This window comes from Barbatula barbatula (genome assembly GCF_947034865.1).
Source record: "Barbatula barbatula genome assembly, chromosome: 14".
Classification (NCBI taxonomy): domain Eukaryota; kingdom Metazoa; phylum Chordata; class Actinopteri; order Cypriniformes; family Nemacheilidae; genus Barbatula; species Barbatula barbatula.
Window position 1 is genome coordinate 15,966,627 of NC_136777.1, and position 18,608 is coordinate 15,985,234.

Genomic DNA, 18,608 nt, shown 5'->3' on the forward strand with positions numbered 1-18,608 from the left:
GAAACAGCGATGACAGGGTGCCAAAGTCTGGCTTCTTGTGGCAGCGTGTGTCTCAACCTCCACCCCACAGCGCCTGCTGCACCAAACACTGAGGCTGCGGAGACGACCGCCTCCCACCCTTAACTCCAGCGTCAGCCCTCGGAGCCACGACCGCACGGCCATGAGAATAGAGGCTATATTTACCATTAGCACACACACATTAAAATGTAAGCTGTAATTAAACAGATGAAAAGGACAATGTGCTGTAATGTTGCTAATCTCGTGCTTTTATTTATTCAGTTTAAAAATGAACCGGGATACACAATCAGCATGTGGCCTGTGCCAAGACAGAGCTGTCTGAACAAACAGGTTTAGAAGCCAAGCATAACACTACTGCGGAAATGATTGTGTACATTTATAAATAACATGATATTTGCAGAGGACATATCTTTACCTCGTCCTTTCCAGTCGCCTTAGGAAGTAAGCTTTAGAAGAGTTTGGTGGCTCTCTAAGTCCATTTCTTTGAGTGTTGAGGAATGCTAGTGCACTCCTAATACTTAAATATAAATGCAAACAATTTGTCCGTAAATGCACTTGGTTCGCTACTGAACTAGACTTAAATTTGCGCTGCATAAATGATCTCAGAAGGAGCCTAAAATCTTTCCTGTAGCTCAGTGGTAAGAGCAGGTGTTAACAACGGCAAGGTCGTGGGTTTGATCCCAGGGGATTACATATACTTAGAAACAAATGTATAGGACAATGCTATGTAAGTCGCTTTGGATAAAAGCATCTGCCAAATGCATAAATGTCAAATCTCTTTACACAAAAGCGCCCGTTAACCTTGTAATTCTTTCCTAGTCTAATTTAATGTTTATATAATTAGGCTAGAAAAGAAAATACTTTAGCAATGTGATGAAAAGACTAAACAATTTTCTTTATATTTCTATTTGTCATCATCAGTTATCAGAAGGGTAAAGTGTAGATGGACCTTCATCTCATCTCAAAACGTGCATACACGCGTTGAGACCTGCCGTGAGATTTGATCGGAGCAACTGCTCACGTCCGTATTTAAAAATGGCAGGTTTTGAATGGAAGCCAAGTTTTCTGGAGTATGATCGTTTGATAAATGAGGGCCAATGTGTTTGGTTTTTAAAGCCCCTTTAGAGTCCCTTTGGCTTTATGGCCATTCTCTTCAGTTTTGCTGTTGGAGCGCACAGAACTGAGCTTTCTGATGGAAAGGGGCGGAGAACAGCAGCTCATTTGCATTAAAAGAGACACACACCAAAACACCTTTTTTTCCTCAAAAGCAAAAATAGACTTGTAGGGCAGAGTATAATACAAGATCTGTGGTGTGTATTGAGCTGAAGCTTCACAGACACATTCTGTGGACTCCCAATATTGATATTACCTGTTGTTATAGGGCTACATTAGAGGGCCTGTAATACAAATGCTTCATGTTATTGCTGGTAAAAACTTCTGCTGTTTTTTTGAATAAATATTTTGTGCTATGCCTATACTGTCTGCTGTAGGCATGCCAAGCCAAATCCTGTGTTTATCTAGCACTGTTTTTCATTCCTTTGGGTTTCATTCTTTGTAGATAAGGGGAAGAGCTGTGATTTGAGCACTTAAGCTGTGGAACTTTCTCCATATCCTATTTCCGCTGTTTAACAATACCTAACAGAGGAACATATGGCCATATGGATACAGAGAAGAACGACTCGAGATCATACTAATAAAAGTGTTCGACATATAATCAGGTACATTTCTTACAAATGTCACGATTATGTTATCACTTCAGGAAAGATCTTAGCTGATCAAGGGGTTTTTATATGAAATAAGACACTGACTTATTAAGCATGAAATAATTAATGACAGAATTAATTAATGACTAAATATCCATACAATCTTAAACATTTTGATCACAAGATGCCAAACCAACAGTATTCTCCAGTCACCATCGCTGTTTATACATGAGGATAGTAATTCATGTCATCAGCCACTGGAAAGCAGTTATTTAGTTTTGAGATTGAGGCCATCTATAGCAAAATAAAGAAAAGTCAATACAGATGTTAAATTACAAGTAAAATGTTGATAATTTTAAATGACTAAAGCTCAAATAACTACAGCAATGACAAAAGGAAAATAAAATTTCTGGTGCTGAATGCTGATTGGACAGTAGTATATTCACAATATAGCACAGTGAACATATCTATAATGTGTATAATTGTGCATAATGGACTCTACTTAAAGGTGTCACATGACACTGCTAAAATGAATATTATGGTTTGTTTTAGATGTAATGTAATGTGTAAACACGATTTAAGGTTCACAAACGCTGTATTTTACACATACTGTGCATGTTTGTTATTCCTCTTTGCTCCGTCTCTCTGAAACACGCAGATTTATTACAAAGCTCATGGCTCTGAAAAGCAAGGTGTGCTATGATTGGCCAGTTAACCGGTGCGTAGTGATTGGTAACGCCTCTTACCATATTTGGAACATCAGGTTCCTCTTTATTTGTGATGACAGGTACGCTCGTCTTACTTGCGTTTACATTTGGGCGGTCTTAGTCAAATCATACCACCAACTGATGTAGATTTGTGGGGGTGTGGCTACACGAGGCGTTTCAGGCAGCTCTGGGTGAGCATTCGCTTTTAGATAGAACGCATCTTTTGTTCTGACACTTTAATATTTGCAATTTTACGTGTCTAATACATGCATGAGCAACTTACACATAACACACCAAAGACACAGAAAAACATGTATTCTTGCCATATGACCCCTTTTCACTTTCAGTTACAATTCACATGTCTTTCAATGACTATAATAACAATACTGTGTGGCCAATAGTGACTTATTTAAAGAAACAGTTCACCCAAAAACTAAATTATGCCTTTGAGGTTTCATTTCACGGATGCCAATGAGCAATGATTTTTGCATGTCACATGACCAGTTATCATTCCAAGTCGAATATAAGCAATTAAAAATAAGAGATGAGATTTGAGGCAGAGATTATGATTCTCAGTGAACAAAAAATCCTTTTGATAAGATATCATAAGAATTTGAGTTAGACGACATTTATGATACATCAACATCATTTTTAAACAATAAGCTTGATATTTATAACTATGATTGTTGATTTCATATTAATACTTCACATATGATTATTACCATAAATAATTCGGCACCAGTATCTTGGTGACACTTCAACATATGAGGTGGTGGTTTTGCACCCGTTATATTCGGCTGCGACTCTCTCTTTCACTGTCTGCCTCCCAACACATGTGTTCTGAGTGTAATTCATTGGCCAAAAAAGAAAAACACTAAATAAAATAAACAATTAATTCGACTGATGGTATCATTAATGTTTAGTTTCAATAGATTAGAATAATACTGTTTGATCATAACATTAATGATGTGAATGTCTGATGACAGCCCTATTCTCTTTAAATATAGAATCAAACGTATAAGAAGTTCAGTTGAACGTGTCCAACTCACCTTGGTGCCAGATGATACCTTCCTCTGTTTGAATGTGTTGGTCTTGGCCTATAACCTACGGTAAAGATAAAATATCCAAACTTTATTAACATGTATTCAATTCTCATCTAGATTTATTGTAACTTCCATCATTGCTTTTCCATTTTAAGTGTGCAACGTGTGTCCCGTGTAATGTTCTTTACCTTGCTGGTAGCGTGCGGGACCTCCAGGCTGCTGGCTGAACTCCAGACATGCGGTAGATTGAAGCTGGGGTCGTCTTTCTCCACGCAGATCATGAACATTCACGGGCCTCGCTGAGGGAACAGAAGAAATGTTTTAAGCAGTTTTAATTGAGGGTTTGACTCTCTCAGAATTAGTATTTGCAGCGGAGCATCACTGGAAACACAAAACGTGCAATTCTCTAAAGCACGAGCGTCACCGCCGCCGCGTCCCCAGAAGACTGAGGCAATGATTACTGGCCGAGACGCAAATTAAAACCAGACATTTTCATATGCCGTCCACCCCCGAAACCTTCCAGCAATTGACACTTTAAATTATTTGAGATTCAAAACAGTCCTCGTAGAGAAATAACAGGACAAATTAACTCAAAGATTGGTAAGTCGAAAAGATATAGAAGGAGAAAAACTAAGTGATCAGAATCACCAGCGGGAAACATAAGCTCGCATTTTCTCTGCTGGGCTTCGGTTGCTGTCGGCTTTGAAGGGGGACTGGGTTACTCACTCTCTTAAAAAAAACATTTCTTACCAATTCTTCAGACTGTTATGTACTGTTGTGTTGAAGACACAAAAAGCCAAAAAAATACACATAGAATACATTTCTGCTTTATTCTGTAAATAATCGAAACATAAGCATCGACCCACTCGGCCATAATCTGAGTCTATTTGCCTGTAAGACACAACATGAGCACTTCATAAACTGTTCAACATCAAGGGGGAAAACCAGATGGAGACAATTTCACCATAAGGTCTCTTTTAATCTTAGGACAGAACCACAAAACTCTGCATGGCAGTAAAAAGCAAAAGGGGCTCAAACGTTTGTAACAGTCACCACTTTATAATTTTGTTGTCTTGTTATGTTACTTAATATAGATCGCGTCCTATATAAAGCAACCCAGAATTATTCTTGTTATGACCAAGCATCTAAAACAGTGTGCCGGTCAGATTGTTTTCACTGTGACAGAGCAGATGAAGGGTGTTATGCTGGGTATTTATTTGTTTACATGCAAGTAACCTGGACATCTCCATGTGTTTGAGTCAGGGCCACACAGAAAGTGTGCCCACAAAAAAAAACTCAATTCAATGCCAGTCGTGCACATATTGCACATATTTTTACACTTTCCCCATTGCTTGTGTTTGTTTATGAAACACTTTTTACCATTGGACAAACTATACATTTCTAAATTACAACAGAACATGTGCAAAAACATAGAGGTAGGACTAGATGCTATGGCAGGCAGGGCTTGGTCAATTTTAGGGTTTTTTGGGGGGAGGAAACAGTTATTATTTAAGCGATTCGATGTTAGTGATGCACATTTTTGGGCCATTTCTATGATGTAAAGAAGACTGGAAGGTGGAGAGAGATGAACGGGATCTGCAAAGGACTTTGAGTCAGGAATAGACAAACAAGGCTACGGGCTTAGACAGAAAAAGTAACATCATTTTTAATAATTTTCCTTGAAATACAGAATTTACGATCTCTCCAACTGTGACTGAAATTGAAAGTTAACTCCATGTGACAGAAGTTAGTTTAGTGTGATGTAGTGTGTATGGCCGCACCCTGGCTGTACTGAAGTCTGCGTGGTTGGCTATGGACGGAGATGCCGCGCCTCCTGCAGGCTTCCAGTACCACAGCTCGAACGGACACGAACAAAGACATCCAGGACGGCTAAAAGACAACACACAAAAAACATTTAATAGACAACGTAAATAAGATATTTGGAAGAATGCTTGTATCCAAATGGTACTATGGAAGTCAATGGGCATCAATAACTGTTTGGTTATGAGCATTCTTCCAAATATCTTTCTGTGTTTATCAGAACAAAGAAAATTGTACAGATTTGGAACAACTGGAGGGTGTGTACGTTTTTACCGTCCCTTTAAATGTATAACTCAAAGTCTCAATTCAACATGCGGGAGTCTGTATTGTACGTTGTGTATTTACAATTTATTAAAAACTTCAGAAGCACTTCGCATCAGAAGAATTTTAACGTCTTTTCAAATAAGGCATAACAAATCGAAAAGTATATTATAACATTATGATTCTCAAAATGAAAAGTAATTTTTTATCATGTCTGCATTTTTATTACCTTTGTTTTTCATTATTACTCAATAATTTATCACAAATGATGCATCATTTAAAAAACTAAAACACTCGACGTTTATGTTCTGAACTACAATCAATAAAATGTTGAAAAACAGTATATATACTGTATATGTTTGTTTGTCTTAAGTTTTTTCGTAAATAGTCACACACACTATATGTTTAGCACATGTAACTCATTTTCTATACTAGCATTACATTAATAAAAGACATGTATGGGATTTATCTGACCTCATAAATGTACTTAAATCATCTCTATTGAAGTTTAAATGTATTGTTTTCTCTTATGTTTGTACAAAAGCAACCGCTAAGAGCTGAGAGTTAAAACGAACAAAAGTGAACAAATCTCCAGCAGGATTTGTTTGTCAGTTAGTTTCCTGGTACAATGACACTCATACATTTTTAGGTGTGGCTAGTGTCCAAATACTTTATGGAGTTCTTATTTGTTTTTATAGAGTTTTAATGTGAACGAGTGTTAACCATGAACATCTTTCTCTCGGTTACTTCCTGTTTGCATTATTGCAAAGCAGTGTTTATATGCATGGATTAAAAAAATGTATTTAGATGTTGTGGTCCTTGGGTTCTGCCAAAACATTACAGCAAAGTAAAACAAAAGAGATTCTGTAAATGTTTTCCGGTAATCCACGGGCTAGTAAACAATAGTAAAACAAAATCGAGTAAACAAAATATGTGTGGGCCATACAATGATCTGATTTTAATTCACTGTGTTAATAGTGTTTTTTCATTAAAGCTGGAGAGTCCTTCATATTCAGGATCCAAAACTATTTGAGATCCAGTCGCTCAACCTTCAGTCAGAAACGCACATTGATGGAGGCGGGGGCTGTTTGAGATGTTTAAAGCAGGTGTAAACAGTAATCTGTCTCAGATGACTATTTGTGATCGGACTTTCTGAGTTGTGTAAACAAAACCCAAGTCGCTTTTCTGTTCTTACTTTGCCTTCCAGAAGTTCCTCATTTGGACAGCCCGAGTGGGATTGCAGATATTTCGAATGGAAGAGCAGGCCATCGAAGGTCTTCCATGGCATGAGTTCCTCCATTTGAAAAGGGAAACCGCAAGCGCTGTTGGCTGCGAGGAGGTAGGTCAGACCCCGCACAAAGAGAGAGCCGAGCTGAACGGCTCTGGGGTCCACAACAGGGGTCTGCATTGAGACAGCCAGTAAAAATGACAAATAAAAAACAGGGAATAGGGGTTTATGACACCTTCAAAACATAAATAAGGTCACGATGTGCAACAATTCCTGTAAAAGCAGAACATCTTGTTACATCATGTAGAGAACAACAAAACACATTTTAGAAAAAAACGGGGCATGTTAAGCGTTCATTCACCCAATAATGCATTTGAATGAAATTCACTTACTATTTTACCTATATTACTTAGTTTCTTCCATGAAAAAACAAAAATGCTCTCTTAAACACTTAAACCACTGCTTGGTTTCATTCACAAAGTTTCGTATGACTGCAGAATACTTGGATAGAAGGAATAACAACAGCAAATTTCCATTTTTGAATGTTCTATCTTGAAATCACTACAGTTTTACAGTCACCTTGTTTCAGACTCATCATGCTGTTAATACCCATTGTGCATTTCACCAGATGGGGAGGGAGGCCGGGTGTGACCCTGTAGAGCTCACCTGAAGTGGCAGTCCGGATAATGGGATGTTTACCCCCATCCAGGCCCCCACCTAACTGTCCGCTGGTCACCTGGTCCCCCACCCCCGCCGGCACGAGATAAGAGAGGGACTGATTAGCTTCCGTGACATCAAAACGGAAAATTGGCCTGCCACCTGCTCGGCTCTCAAACACAGCTTAGACTAAAGCAAACAAAAGGGAGGCTGGAGATAAAGCCGAGGTGACAGCAGCAGCCCTCTGCCCGCGCCTTCCAGGCGCACGGATTGAGAACCGGGCCGCCGTTTCAAACATTGCTCCGTTTGTGCAGGCGACTTCCACTTTGGTTTAACCAGAGCGTTTAATGGCATTCACTTTTATGCATACGGTTTTGAGAGAGGGGATTGCTTTGATGAAATACTTAAGAAGCCACGTAAAAGTCTTAGCACCTTTAAAGCCGCTAATTGCTCGTCGTGGAAGTCAATAGGCCTCGGGACAATGCTGATGCCACCCCGCTGTAAAGGTATAGAGTGGGACAACAAACCAGAACAGCAGCTGCTCTCCAGCATTTCAACAGTGAACAATGGAAGCTGCTCTTGCCAGATGCCTGAAGGACTCCTGCACCCCCTGAGGACACGGAGCTCAACGTTAATGGCCATCAGCGGCATCACGATCGGGCTCTGCACCTGTGCTGTACCTTAATACACATCTGCTGAATGTTACTACTGTAAACAGCAATGAACGACAGGACAGGACTTGCCTAAATATTGGTGTGGCACTTAGAACTTGGATGAACTTTCACTTTTAGATTTATCATATAAACACGATGTATGTAAACCCCTTAGTTCCAGAAATGGTTCTAATGAAACTGAAAGGATTTTATGAAAATCTTATTACTAAGTAATTACAGTTTTTGTAATTCGTTCTAGTTATAAAAGTTTAGTCATTTATTTGTTTTTATATTGACATGTAATGTAAATGTATTCATATTTAAGTTTTATTTTATATTTATTTTCACGACCGCAATTTAAACGTATTTTAAGTTATTTCTGAGGCAACAATTCTAATTGTTTAGCTTTGTTTAGTTTGTGATGTTTTAGTAAACTAATTAACTTATAATCATCTTTATGTTGTGTTTGCCTCGCTGGTCGCACATCAAACAATGAAAACGGACACACAAATCGGTTCCAGTTAGAAACATTTTTATATGTGCGCTGATTTAAAAACTAAATAAAAAAATGTGCAAAATCTATTGAATATATTCGAACTTACTTAAATGCGTTAAACAGAGTTTTTCTCACTTATGGGCAGCTAATCATGATCAAATAAGGAAAATGAGATAACACCATTATGAAAAATCATCTGATCCTCATCCTCAGCAGTTACAGATGCTGTGTTGAGGCATCCTCCGCTAGCATTTACATTCCCTCACTATGACAAAGCAGCACAGGGTGAACAGATTAGAGGGGGGGTATCAGGCAGCCCCTGGAGACTCTCCTGCCATCTGTCTTGCACTTACAGCCTCCTAATACACCCCCCAGCCCTTTTCACATTTCAGGCAGATGTGACAGTGTAACTCCCGATGGGAGGCAACAATAGCGTGTGTAACAGGTGCTCCCTCCACTCCGTGGCACATGGGAGGCAGGAGAGCTTTACACACTTTCATCTGGCCAGCGGCAGGCTGTCGCCGCCGCGCCCTGAGCACACACGCGTCTCTGGATCAGCCGGCAATCTGACACCTGTTGCTGCACGCACCCTCTAAACACACAATCCCTCAACGTTCCCATTCTTCGCCCGACATACTGCGGACAGCATAAACTGAGCCGTATCACTTCACTGAGCCAAAATGTAAACACACTGGGCCATATAAAAATACTGGGGCCAAGTTCACAATGACAAGCCACAGAGAGATGCAGATGCATGCGGAACTCATTTAATGTCTGTTTCGTTTTTATCAAAATATACTCCACTATTTGTGTATTTTTATTATTATTAGGGCTGTTCATGCTGTTCGATTAGCAAAAATCCGACTTGTTTGAAGGCCATATCTTGACAAATTCAGGGGGCCTAAAATGACTAGTGGCATCCCTAAAGATGAGGCACGACATATTTAACTATACTGCCTACCCATGTGGATGACTCGAGCAGATTCTGGAATGAAGTTACAAGTAAAATACCTTTACATTTTTCCCTCAGAACCTCTTTAATGAATGTAAATAAACTATACAATCTGAACAATCACTACTACTTAATAGTGCATTTGTATTGTCAACAGGGTGCAGATAAGCATCTGTGTCTGAATACAACAAACACAGAGTCAGGGCAGACTGGAGGAATTCACACCAGACCGACAGTTGCAGACGCAGAAGGATCCGTAAATTAGGAGGTGGCTTCCTGGATATCTCCCAAGAGGCTTTAATTTGCCTTTCTATCATCCATTATCTGTGCCGTGGGGAGGGCTCTCAATCCAAGGACTGCACAACCACAGGCCGCCCTCAGCCACCATGTCTGAAATAGCACGCATAGACGGCTTAAATTAGGGTGGGAGCTGAAATAGCCCTGTGGTCGCCGGCGGGACGACGCGGAGCCCGTCACCAGAGCATCGCTCTCAGGTTCAGACCACAATTAAAATCGCTTTTGGGAGGAATGTCGCAAAGCAACCAAAAAGTCTCTTTTTCAAATAGAGAAGGAATCCGATGCATATCTCAAAAGGAAAAAGACCTTGTTTTGATGCATCTCTACAATAGAACATGGCTGGTGGCGGTTTTGTGGAAAGCTCCAAACTAACTCTAGTTAAAACAGGTGAAAGTGTCAAATGAAATGACTCACCCTGATCTGTTGCATGTCTGTGAAGGACTTGAATCTGACACAAACAGCTTGGCTTAGATATGCATCTATGTCTTCCAGAGAAAGGTGTCTCGCCTGGATCCAAAACCAAAACAGTGTTTTATTTTACATGCACAGCGTGAAAATCACACTCAAGTATACAAAACAAGTCATACAAATCAATAGTTAAGAAAGACATCAACACACTTGTATGCACAATGCAAGGGTAGCCAAGTTGTGGACACATCGATTCTGTGATAAGGACTATACACAATAAACAGTGTTTTAGATACACCATTAAACTCTTTGACATGCAACGAGTCAACATCATTAATAAATAAAGGTTAACGGAACACATGTGGTGGGGATGGACCCAAACAAAGGCGTTTGTTTACATTCAAGTGAGTTGTGTGGCATCAACGATGAAAAGCTAAACACACCCGAATGGCGATGTAGGTTACAAGACAAATCACAGCAATCAAAGAAGCCTCAAACCGCTGAAGGTCTTCAGTGAAGCCGTGCAGGTCAAAGACACCCAACAGTGTTGATACTTGAACTCTTTTCACCTCTGGACCCGTCCTGAACCACAGTGCCATTAGATCAGGGGGCTCTTCTGTTCACACACAGCACACGTTACATTTGAGGAGGGGTGCATGGTGTGAGAAGAAATGGAAGCATCCTATACAAACCTAAATATTCTATAGTTCTTACAACCTTTGAAAAATTATTTTGTGACTATTATCATTTATATTATGAATATCATGTATACGAATTAATATCATGTGAATCGTACAAATACACTACTTGTCAAAAGTTATTGAAAACTTCTTGTTGTCTCCAAAAGATTGATTTTTGTGCTTTGTGTTGTTCTATGAGCTTTTGTGTTTTGATGAGTTTACTATTTTTCTAAAATGTGGAAAAAATATAAATATGTGAGTGATAAGTGTTAAAAAACTTTTGACCAGTAGTGTATGTATTTAAAAATAATAATTAAAAAACAAGCATTAAGACCATAAGCAGATCTTATGAAAGTTTGTGAGAAAACAACAACATTGGACAAATTCATTCAGTCACAAATGCACTGGCATGTAAAAGAGTTACAAACTGCCATGCAATTGTGTTATCCCAAAATTGTGTGAAATGTTAAATAGAAATGTTGTAATTTCTGTACATTTACATTGTTTTTTATATCATGACAGGCCTGACATTTAAAAATTGATATTTACAGTTTTTCATTTCTACTGCAATTCACTTTTTCATATTATTTTCATCTCGTTGCGGTGCCGACACACATAGATAATTATATTCACATCACATGTCTTTTAAATGAGGAATCTAACAGAATCAGGTATTGAATGATGCTTACCAGCACCTGAAACAAAGGATCTTGAACTTAAACTGTACCTTGATAGCTGAGGGGCTTTGGAGTGACTTTAGCTGGTTCCTTAAGAGGATTTCCGGGGAAGACAAACCATTCCTTGACTGACAAACTGTTACTGGAACAATCTTTATTAGACACAAAAAGTACACAGAAACCAATATCAAAATAAACACAGAAAAACAAACAAATAAAGCAAACCGAAAGCCGCACTGAAAGGGAATGGGTTGTATTTTATGCAATAATATGAATGGCATATATAAGTTATACTTAAATTACACTACACTTTACAGTTTGATATCTGAAACGTTTGCCGCCTCCTTTCCCAATAGCACGTTCAGCTCATTTGCCCAAACCAAAAATGGGATGATTCCCAGAATACTACAGAGACAGGAAGAGTTGTGTCTTTATGTAAACAGGACAACCACTATTTCTAGACCTTAACCAGTTGCCTAGATTTAAGACAGGAGAAGAATAAATAATACGGCTGAAGCAAATAATAATTGTCTGAAACTGTGTTCAGCCCCAAAGTATTTAAAAATATGAAAAAATCTATTTAATAAGTGTGTTTTAATGCTACTTCAATGCAGCTGCTATTCTTTCAAAACAATTCAAATGGAGCTTTTCTATTGTTTTATTTTATTTCCGTTCATCAATTTTTTAAAGACTGCACTTAAAAATTAACACTTTTTAAACATTAAAAACTATGACAACACTAACACTTTACAATAATGTGCTATAGATAACATTAGTAAATGCATTAGCAAACAATGAACAATTTAGTGTTTCAGCATTTATTAATCCATATAAATATTCGTTCATATCAATACAGTTATTCATGAGTTCATGTTGCTTTAACTCATGTTAATTGTGACAATGTTTGATTTTAATAATGTATTAGTAAATGCTAAAATGAACACGAGTTAATATTAATAAATGCTTAAGAAGTATTGTTCATTGATAGTTCATGTTAGCTAACGCATTAACTCATTGTTAACAAATAGCACCTTATTGTAAAGCATTACAATATTTTGTTTAGCTCAAGAAATAAGATAAGCAATTCATTTCTAATGCGGGTGAAACTCACCTGGCTGTGCCGGCAGCAACAAACCGTAGATGCGTTCTCGCACAGACAGGTATAAGATGGCCTGTGATGGTAACTCAACTTCATCCTCATCTTCCAATGTGTTACTGCACTCCACGACTCCATCATATAACACATTAAACACCGTGTGACTTTCCGCATGGATGTGCTTTTCTTTAGCTGCCTACAACATGGAAATCCATCATGAATGTAAAATCAATGTCTTATGCTTTCTGTCATGATGGCACAAAGTCTGTGACCACTAGTGAAAACCAGTTTTTGGGATTACAAATAAAACTACCATCATTAAGACAACAATCACGATGAATGTTTTGTAATGTTTTTGTGCTGTCTGTATGTTCTGTATGACGTGAAAGTTGATTTAGAAACTACAAGATATCGTCTCATTTTCACTATACTATTGTTTCGACCTTTTGTTTTTCCCCAGTGTTTAAATAAAGTTTTTCAAAGTGCTCTCAGATTTTGGAACAGCACTAATAATATCTTACCTGTAATATATCCCGGGGTATGAATTTCTCCATCAAGCACGCCGACTCCGGAATGGTGCGACTGCACTCTGACCAAGGGGATTTTTGACCAGGTAGCAGATAGGAGCACATTCCTTTATCCAAAATCTCTTTCTCACTGTCATGTAACGGCACGGAAAGCCCAAATGCTCCCTCACTGGGGCGATGAGTATTTATGAAATCTGCAAAAGCATAGATCTTGTCTCCCTGAACCTGCCCGTGTTTCTTTCTATACGATGCCAAAGCAATATTCCGGAGTCGCTGCATCTGCTGCTCAGACACAATATCGTTCCCTACCATACATGCCAAGAGAGGCAGGTCGGTTATGTGAAGCTTCAGGACCTGGCATAACCTCTCTCTGGAGTACAGCACTGTTGTCATATTGCTTAAATTGAGTTTACTTATAGACATGTATGGGACTGTGTTGTAGATGATAAAATCTGTATCTTGAGCCAGGATTCCCATGCAGTTGTGAGAGAGCGCATAGTCAGCAATCTCATAATCTCCCTCACGGACGGAGCACCATGTCTCTTGGCCGAGTGTTTTGAGGGCAAATCTAGAGAAGGTTGCAAGTCCGGAGGGAAGGCAGAAGAGGTCTCTGCTGTTTGGCTGCTGATTGTGACTCTTAATGTACTGAAATAGTTTAGCTATGTCCCGGTTGACTCTAAGACGCCTCTTCACCCATTCGGCCCGTTTCTGTTCCTCAACCGTTCCATCGAAAAAAAAGACTAAGTGTACACCTGCGGCAGTAAACGCAGTGATAAACTCCTGCAGGATGTGAATGTACTCTTGCCACTGACCGCCGTGGACCCAAGCTTGACAGCGGTACCAGTATCTCAAACAACCCATTCCATCCACCACAAGTGTGGCATTGCTGTCCGGATAGGCTTTGCTGTGATTCAGTGCCATCTGTTTCAGGTCTACAGGCACAGAGGCATCTGGATGGCACGCCTCCATGAAATACTGTAAGCCCTTAACTCCCATATTCACTCCTATGTGTTTTATTATATGACACCGACCTGAAACACATTAGCAGAGACATTAACAGTTTGTGAACAAAAGGGCATCTTGAAAATAAACTCTTTATATTCAGTTTATATTTCATGTGGTTCTTGATTTAATCAGCTCGGGAGAATCCATTATATATCCATAAATATAAAATGGTTCATATAAATGAACGATGATCTGTATGTTTACTGTGACTGTGACCGCACGTATGTGTGACGCCTAGGAATTTCAGCATCAATGCTGCACTGCTACCGGAGGAGATATGCGAATGTAGACGCAAGAAATACCGTAATGCTTTTAAAGACACCGAAACGGACTCACGAGATGAGATGAACAGCCTAACCTGAACTATTACAGTCAGATAGTGTTACAGGAGAACTTGCAACAGAGTAACCGAAGCCGCTTTGTGTTTACATTGTTTCCACTTCCGCTTCCGCGAGCGACAGGCTCAGCGGCCAATCGGAATAATCCTTTAAAACACACCCGTAAACACAAGAGACACGAAAGATCACAAGACAATACTAGTAATGAAACATGGTTTTAAAAGAAAACGTCTATGCTGTGCACGTGTATCAGTTTTTTTCTGTATGTTTTGCAAAATAAAAAGTTGCTTCTCAGACAAAATGGCAAAAATACGCCACAAGACTTAAAAAATGCGTGCGTAATGAACCAATAGACAATGCGTAAAATGAAGAGTAGGGATAAGAATAAGCAGCAGGTCCGTAGCCAGCCATTTGAAAGGGGAGGTTCTTTTTTTCAAAAAGTGGAACTTTTCGCAGTTTTTCTCCTCCTTTTGAATTTAATTATGAGGTTCAAATACTTCATTTTGGTGACCTTTTTTGCACTAATTTGTGCTGGATTAGCTTGTCTGCCTGTATTTTAACAAGCACGCTTTTTGATGCACCTAAAATATTTATTGCATTGTTGTCAAATTGCTGTAACACTTTTGTCGGTCCATACACAGTTCATAAGTTTAAAGACCACACTAACAACAGAATAGATTTAATGAACTTTACTGAAATATTAATAATAATTCTTCTCATCATCATATCTTGACTCTCTGTTAATGCCTCTTTGCTATGTTTTATTATTATAATCACGCTACGTTTATATGGAGGGATGCACCGATACCACTTTTTAAGGATCGAGTACGAGTACCGATACTTTTTCCCTGGTACTCGCCGATACCGACACCGATGCTAGTTTTTTTAAGAACAACACAATGAGACTAATGAACATATCAGCATCTTTATTTTTAACAGCTTCAACTCATATTAAGAATAAATAAATTTATTTTTTGTGCTTATCAAAACTTTTCAAAGCCAAAATTCACAGTGTCCAATAACCCCCAAAGGGCAAAACCAAGGACATAAGCATACAGATTGCCATGCGTGGGTCGTCATCATTGATTTTGAAAGCGCGAATGAAGCGTTAAGAGAGAGTGATTTAAATGTTAAGTCAATGCAAAGACGCGATAGACCAACTTGCGGTGCGATTCACGCGAATTGAGCGTACGCGTTATTCGCGCGAGTTGAAAAATCTGAACTTTGGCGAAACTTTGCGCCGCGTTAATCAATCAGGCGCCTGCCTACGGGCTTGAGCAGACAGTTTTAAAGTTAGAATACAGACAGTCCAATAAATTGTGCGCATAAAACATGAGATTGATTCATTGTTTTAAAAAAGCCCTTTCCTCCATTATAACTGTAGCCTGGTCACGCTATTAAATGAACACTTGTGTTTTCACATTTGGTAGATGGAGGAACCCAGGAGTTTAAGGAGCACAGGTTTTTCTGTTTCGGTGAACTATTGATTTTTCTGCTGCTTTGAACAAGTTTCTCACATAAACAAAAGCACCCTAGGGAAAGAGGCAGATGTTCTCTAAAGGACGATGGCACGCGACAGTCCTCAAGCCTGTTGAAGAATTCACCCCTCCTGTTCTCTCTCTTTCTCACACACACGCACGCACACACACTTGGTTAAGTTTCATCACTACTCTTAATCAGCACATACACAATTGCTCGTGTTCCACTAGAAGCGATTTATTTCCATAATTTCGCAGACCGAATGCAGTTGCGTTTCATTCTCGCTTGTTGTTGCGAGTGCGCCACCCGAGCCATGCACGCGACACATCCTTTGTTATTTTAATCAGTACAAGTCTTTGCTGCGTCATGTTGAGGAACCTACTGTTATCTCTCTGCAAAGAAAAAGATCAACTATTATGACGCATTACGCGTCTTTTTAACAGCCCACTTAATGTATATTAAAATGAAAGTGTCTTTCCTCCTATATATTTTTTTGTGCATTTGCGCTCTACTTGGTCTGACATTTCTGTGCCGCCTCGCAGACGCGCACACGGGCCGTTATTGTGAAGACGTACACTGATGCTGTTCCCACGGCCACTTACTCCAGCTTCCCTAACCATATGGCCCAGCACCATTCACGCGCTGGTTCTTTAGCGAGCATGCTTCCAGTAATTTGGAGGAAGGCTGCGTGTGCGCACTGGCCGGAGAGGCAGTAGAGACATGCAGTTGCGATGTGAAAAAACGCCATTTGGTTGGGAGCAGATGGTTGGCTTGGGGGGCTGTCCGCGTCTTCAGAGAGAATCCCCGAGGGCTCCCCTTGTGTTCAGAATCAATGAAAATTAAAGCGCAAAGAAAAGATGAAGAGTCAGACCTCGAGTCCCGGCTTTGTTCGTCGGAGCTACTGGTGGGCAGGAGTTAAAGTACAACAGCCCCCTATAGAAACACTTAAGTTAAACAGTCTCCCCATAGTCCACCTTCAGAAAGGAGGAGGAATGCGAGAAAGGAGCTTTCTGCTTGATTTCACCAGGACAGAATCGCGTGGCATAAATTATGCTTGAAAAGAATAAGCGAAGTGGGCATAAATCTGAGGCTTTTCAGTTACGCTTTTCTGCCGTAATCGGGAAATGTGGGCAACGTCAGTGTGAAGAATTGTGGGGGAAAGTATGATGATAGCTCCGTGACATGCTTCCACTCTTATTTATGGTCAACGGTTCAAGAACTATCTTGGTGGACGGGCAGAGCGATTCCCAGAGTGTGTTGCAATGACACCTGTCGCCTGATAACATCGGGAAATGCTTTTAATAAAAACAGTGCGTTTATTATGAATTAACCACGCAGTTAACAAAACAGGCCTGAAATATGTGTTATCATCAAAATGAATTTAAACCAAAACATGGAACCAAAACAGCAGCCTACGCAGGATGATCAGAAGCATCGCACCGAGTAACTGTGTCAGTGGCACAGATGCTTGTTAATAAATCTGATCTTCCATATTGCTGCATTCCTCTAGATTTAATGAAGGCACTAATGAAGACCACCCTCATACATACACAAACAAATGCTCATTCCATGCGTGAGCGCGCATTCGGAGATGGGGCGCACGATTAATTTAACAATATGAATGATTAAAAAATACGTCGGAAAGAGCCTAACACAACTTCCTCGTCAAATTAAACGCAAAATAATTGATAAAACACCAAAACAACAGAAGCTGGTAGGTACTTTTGTCAGAGATGACGTGTAGAGAGGGGAGCTCTTTCTCCCTTCTACATTGTGAGGGGAGCAGGTGCTGTCTGAATTACCATACAGCTGAGAGCACAGAGAGAGAAAAAACTTATTCTCCCCTCACACAATAACAAAGTGCCTTAATGACAGCCACGCGAACGACACACACCAGTTCAGCTTTTACAATCCAGCTTAGAGATAACTATGAACTTATAGAGTCACCAAAACTTTCAACTGAAATGAAGTGTGGTTGAAAGAAAGTGCCGAGGCTGAAAAAAAGTCAACTTTATAAACTTTGTAGATAACATAAATGATATTTTTTTTGCAGCTAATTTTGCGCAAGTTCTCAACTCGCTCTACATAGGTACAAATATATAAAATGATTCATTTTTAATATACATTTAAAATAATTTATTTCACCCTAAATGCCATCAAATAGCTATAATAAACGTCTTAAATACCAACGGAGATGTTGTCAATAAACAGTCTAACTGTACGACATTTGTCTCCATAATCAGGAACGGGCCATGCGCGAGCAGTGTGTGATGTAATTTGAGGTTTTATGGGATGTACAGGATTCTTAAGGTTAATTTTTCCTGTATGTAAATGAGTTTTTTCTCTCTTTCACTCTCTCCCTTTTAGCAGTCGCTAAGAGTTGCACATTTTACAGCTCAGTGACCATTTGCCGATCTTTTTCTTGGGGGGTTGGGGGTGGTGTGGATTGAAAAGTGTCCCCTTTGTGACAACTAGAGCCAGATTGGGGAGTAGCTCATTTGCATCTCATTACCCTAGCAGGGGCAGTCTGTATATAACGGGCTGCAGGAGGACTGGGACATT

At 39.5% G+C, this 18,608-nt stretch overlaps 1 protein-coding gene across 6 annotated transcripts; it reads right to left on the bottom strand.

Moving 5' to 3' along the window:
• Positions 1-244: 244 nt before the first annotated feature.
• On the bottom strand, positions 245-14,694 carry fam120b (family with sequence similarity 120 member B). 6 transcript variants are annotated; one of them, XM_079472542.1, is made up of 11 exons: positions 14,566-14,694; positions 13,219-14,255; positions 12,713-12,893; positions 11,652-11,753; positions 10,688-10,860; positions 10,251-10,343; positions 6,749-6,955; positions 5,253-5,361; positions 3,660-3,770; positions 3,478-3,532; positions 245-2,015 (listed from the first exon to the last, which is right to left on the bottom strand). In XM_079472542.1, exons 2-11 carry the CDS (start codon positions 14,218-14,220, stop codon positions 1,994-1,996), a joined length of 2,055 nt encoding a protein of 684 aa, XP_079328668.1. In that variant the 5' UTR covers positions 14,221-14,255; positions 14,566-14,694; the 3' UTR covers positions 245-1,993. The 6 variants fall into 6 exon arrangements, with proteins under 6 accessions (XP_079328668.1, XP_079328669.1, XP_079328671.1 ...); XM_079472543.1 differs by having other exon boundaries at positions 247-2,015; positions 14,588-14,694; XM_079472545.1 differs by having other exon boundaries at positions 247-2,015; positions 10,814-10,860.
• Positions 14,695-18,608: the final 3,914 nt, after the last annotated feature.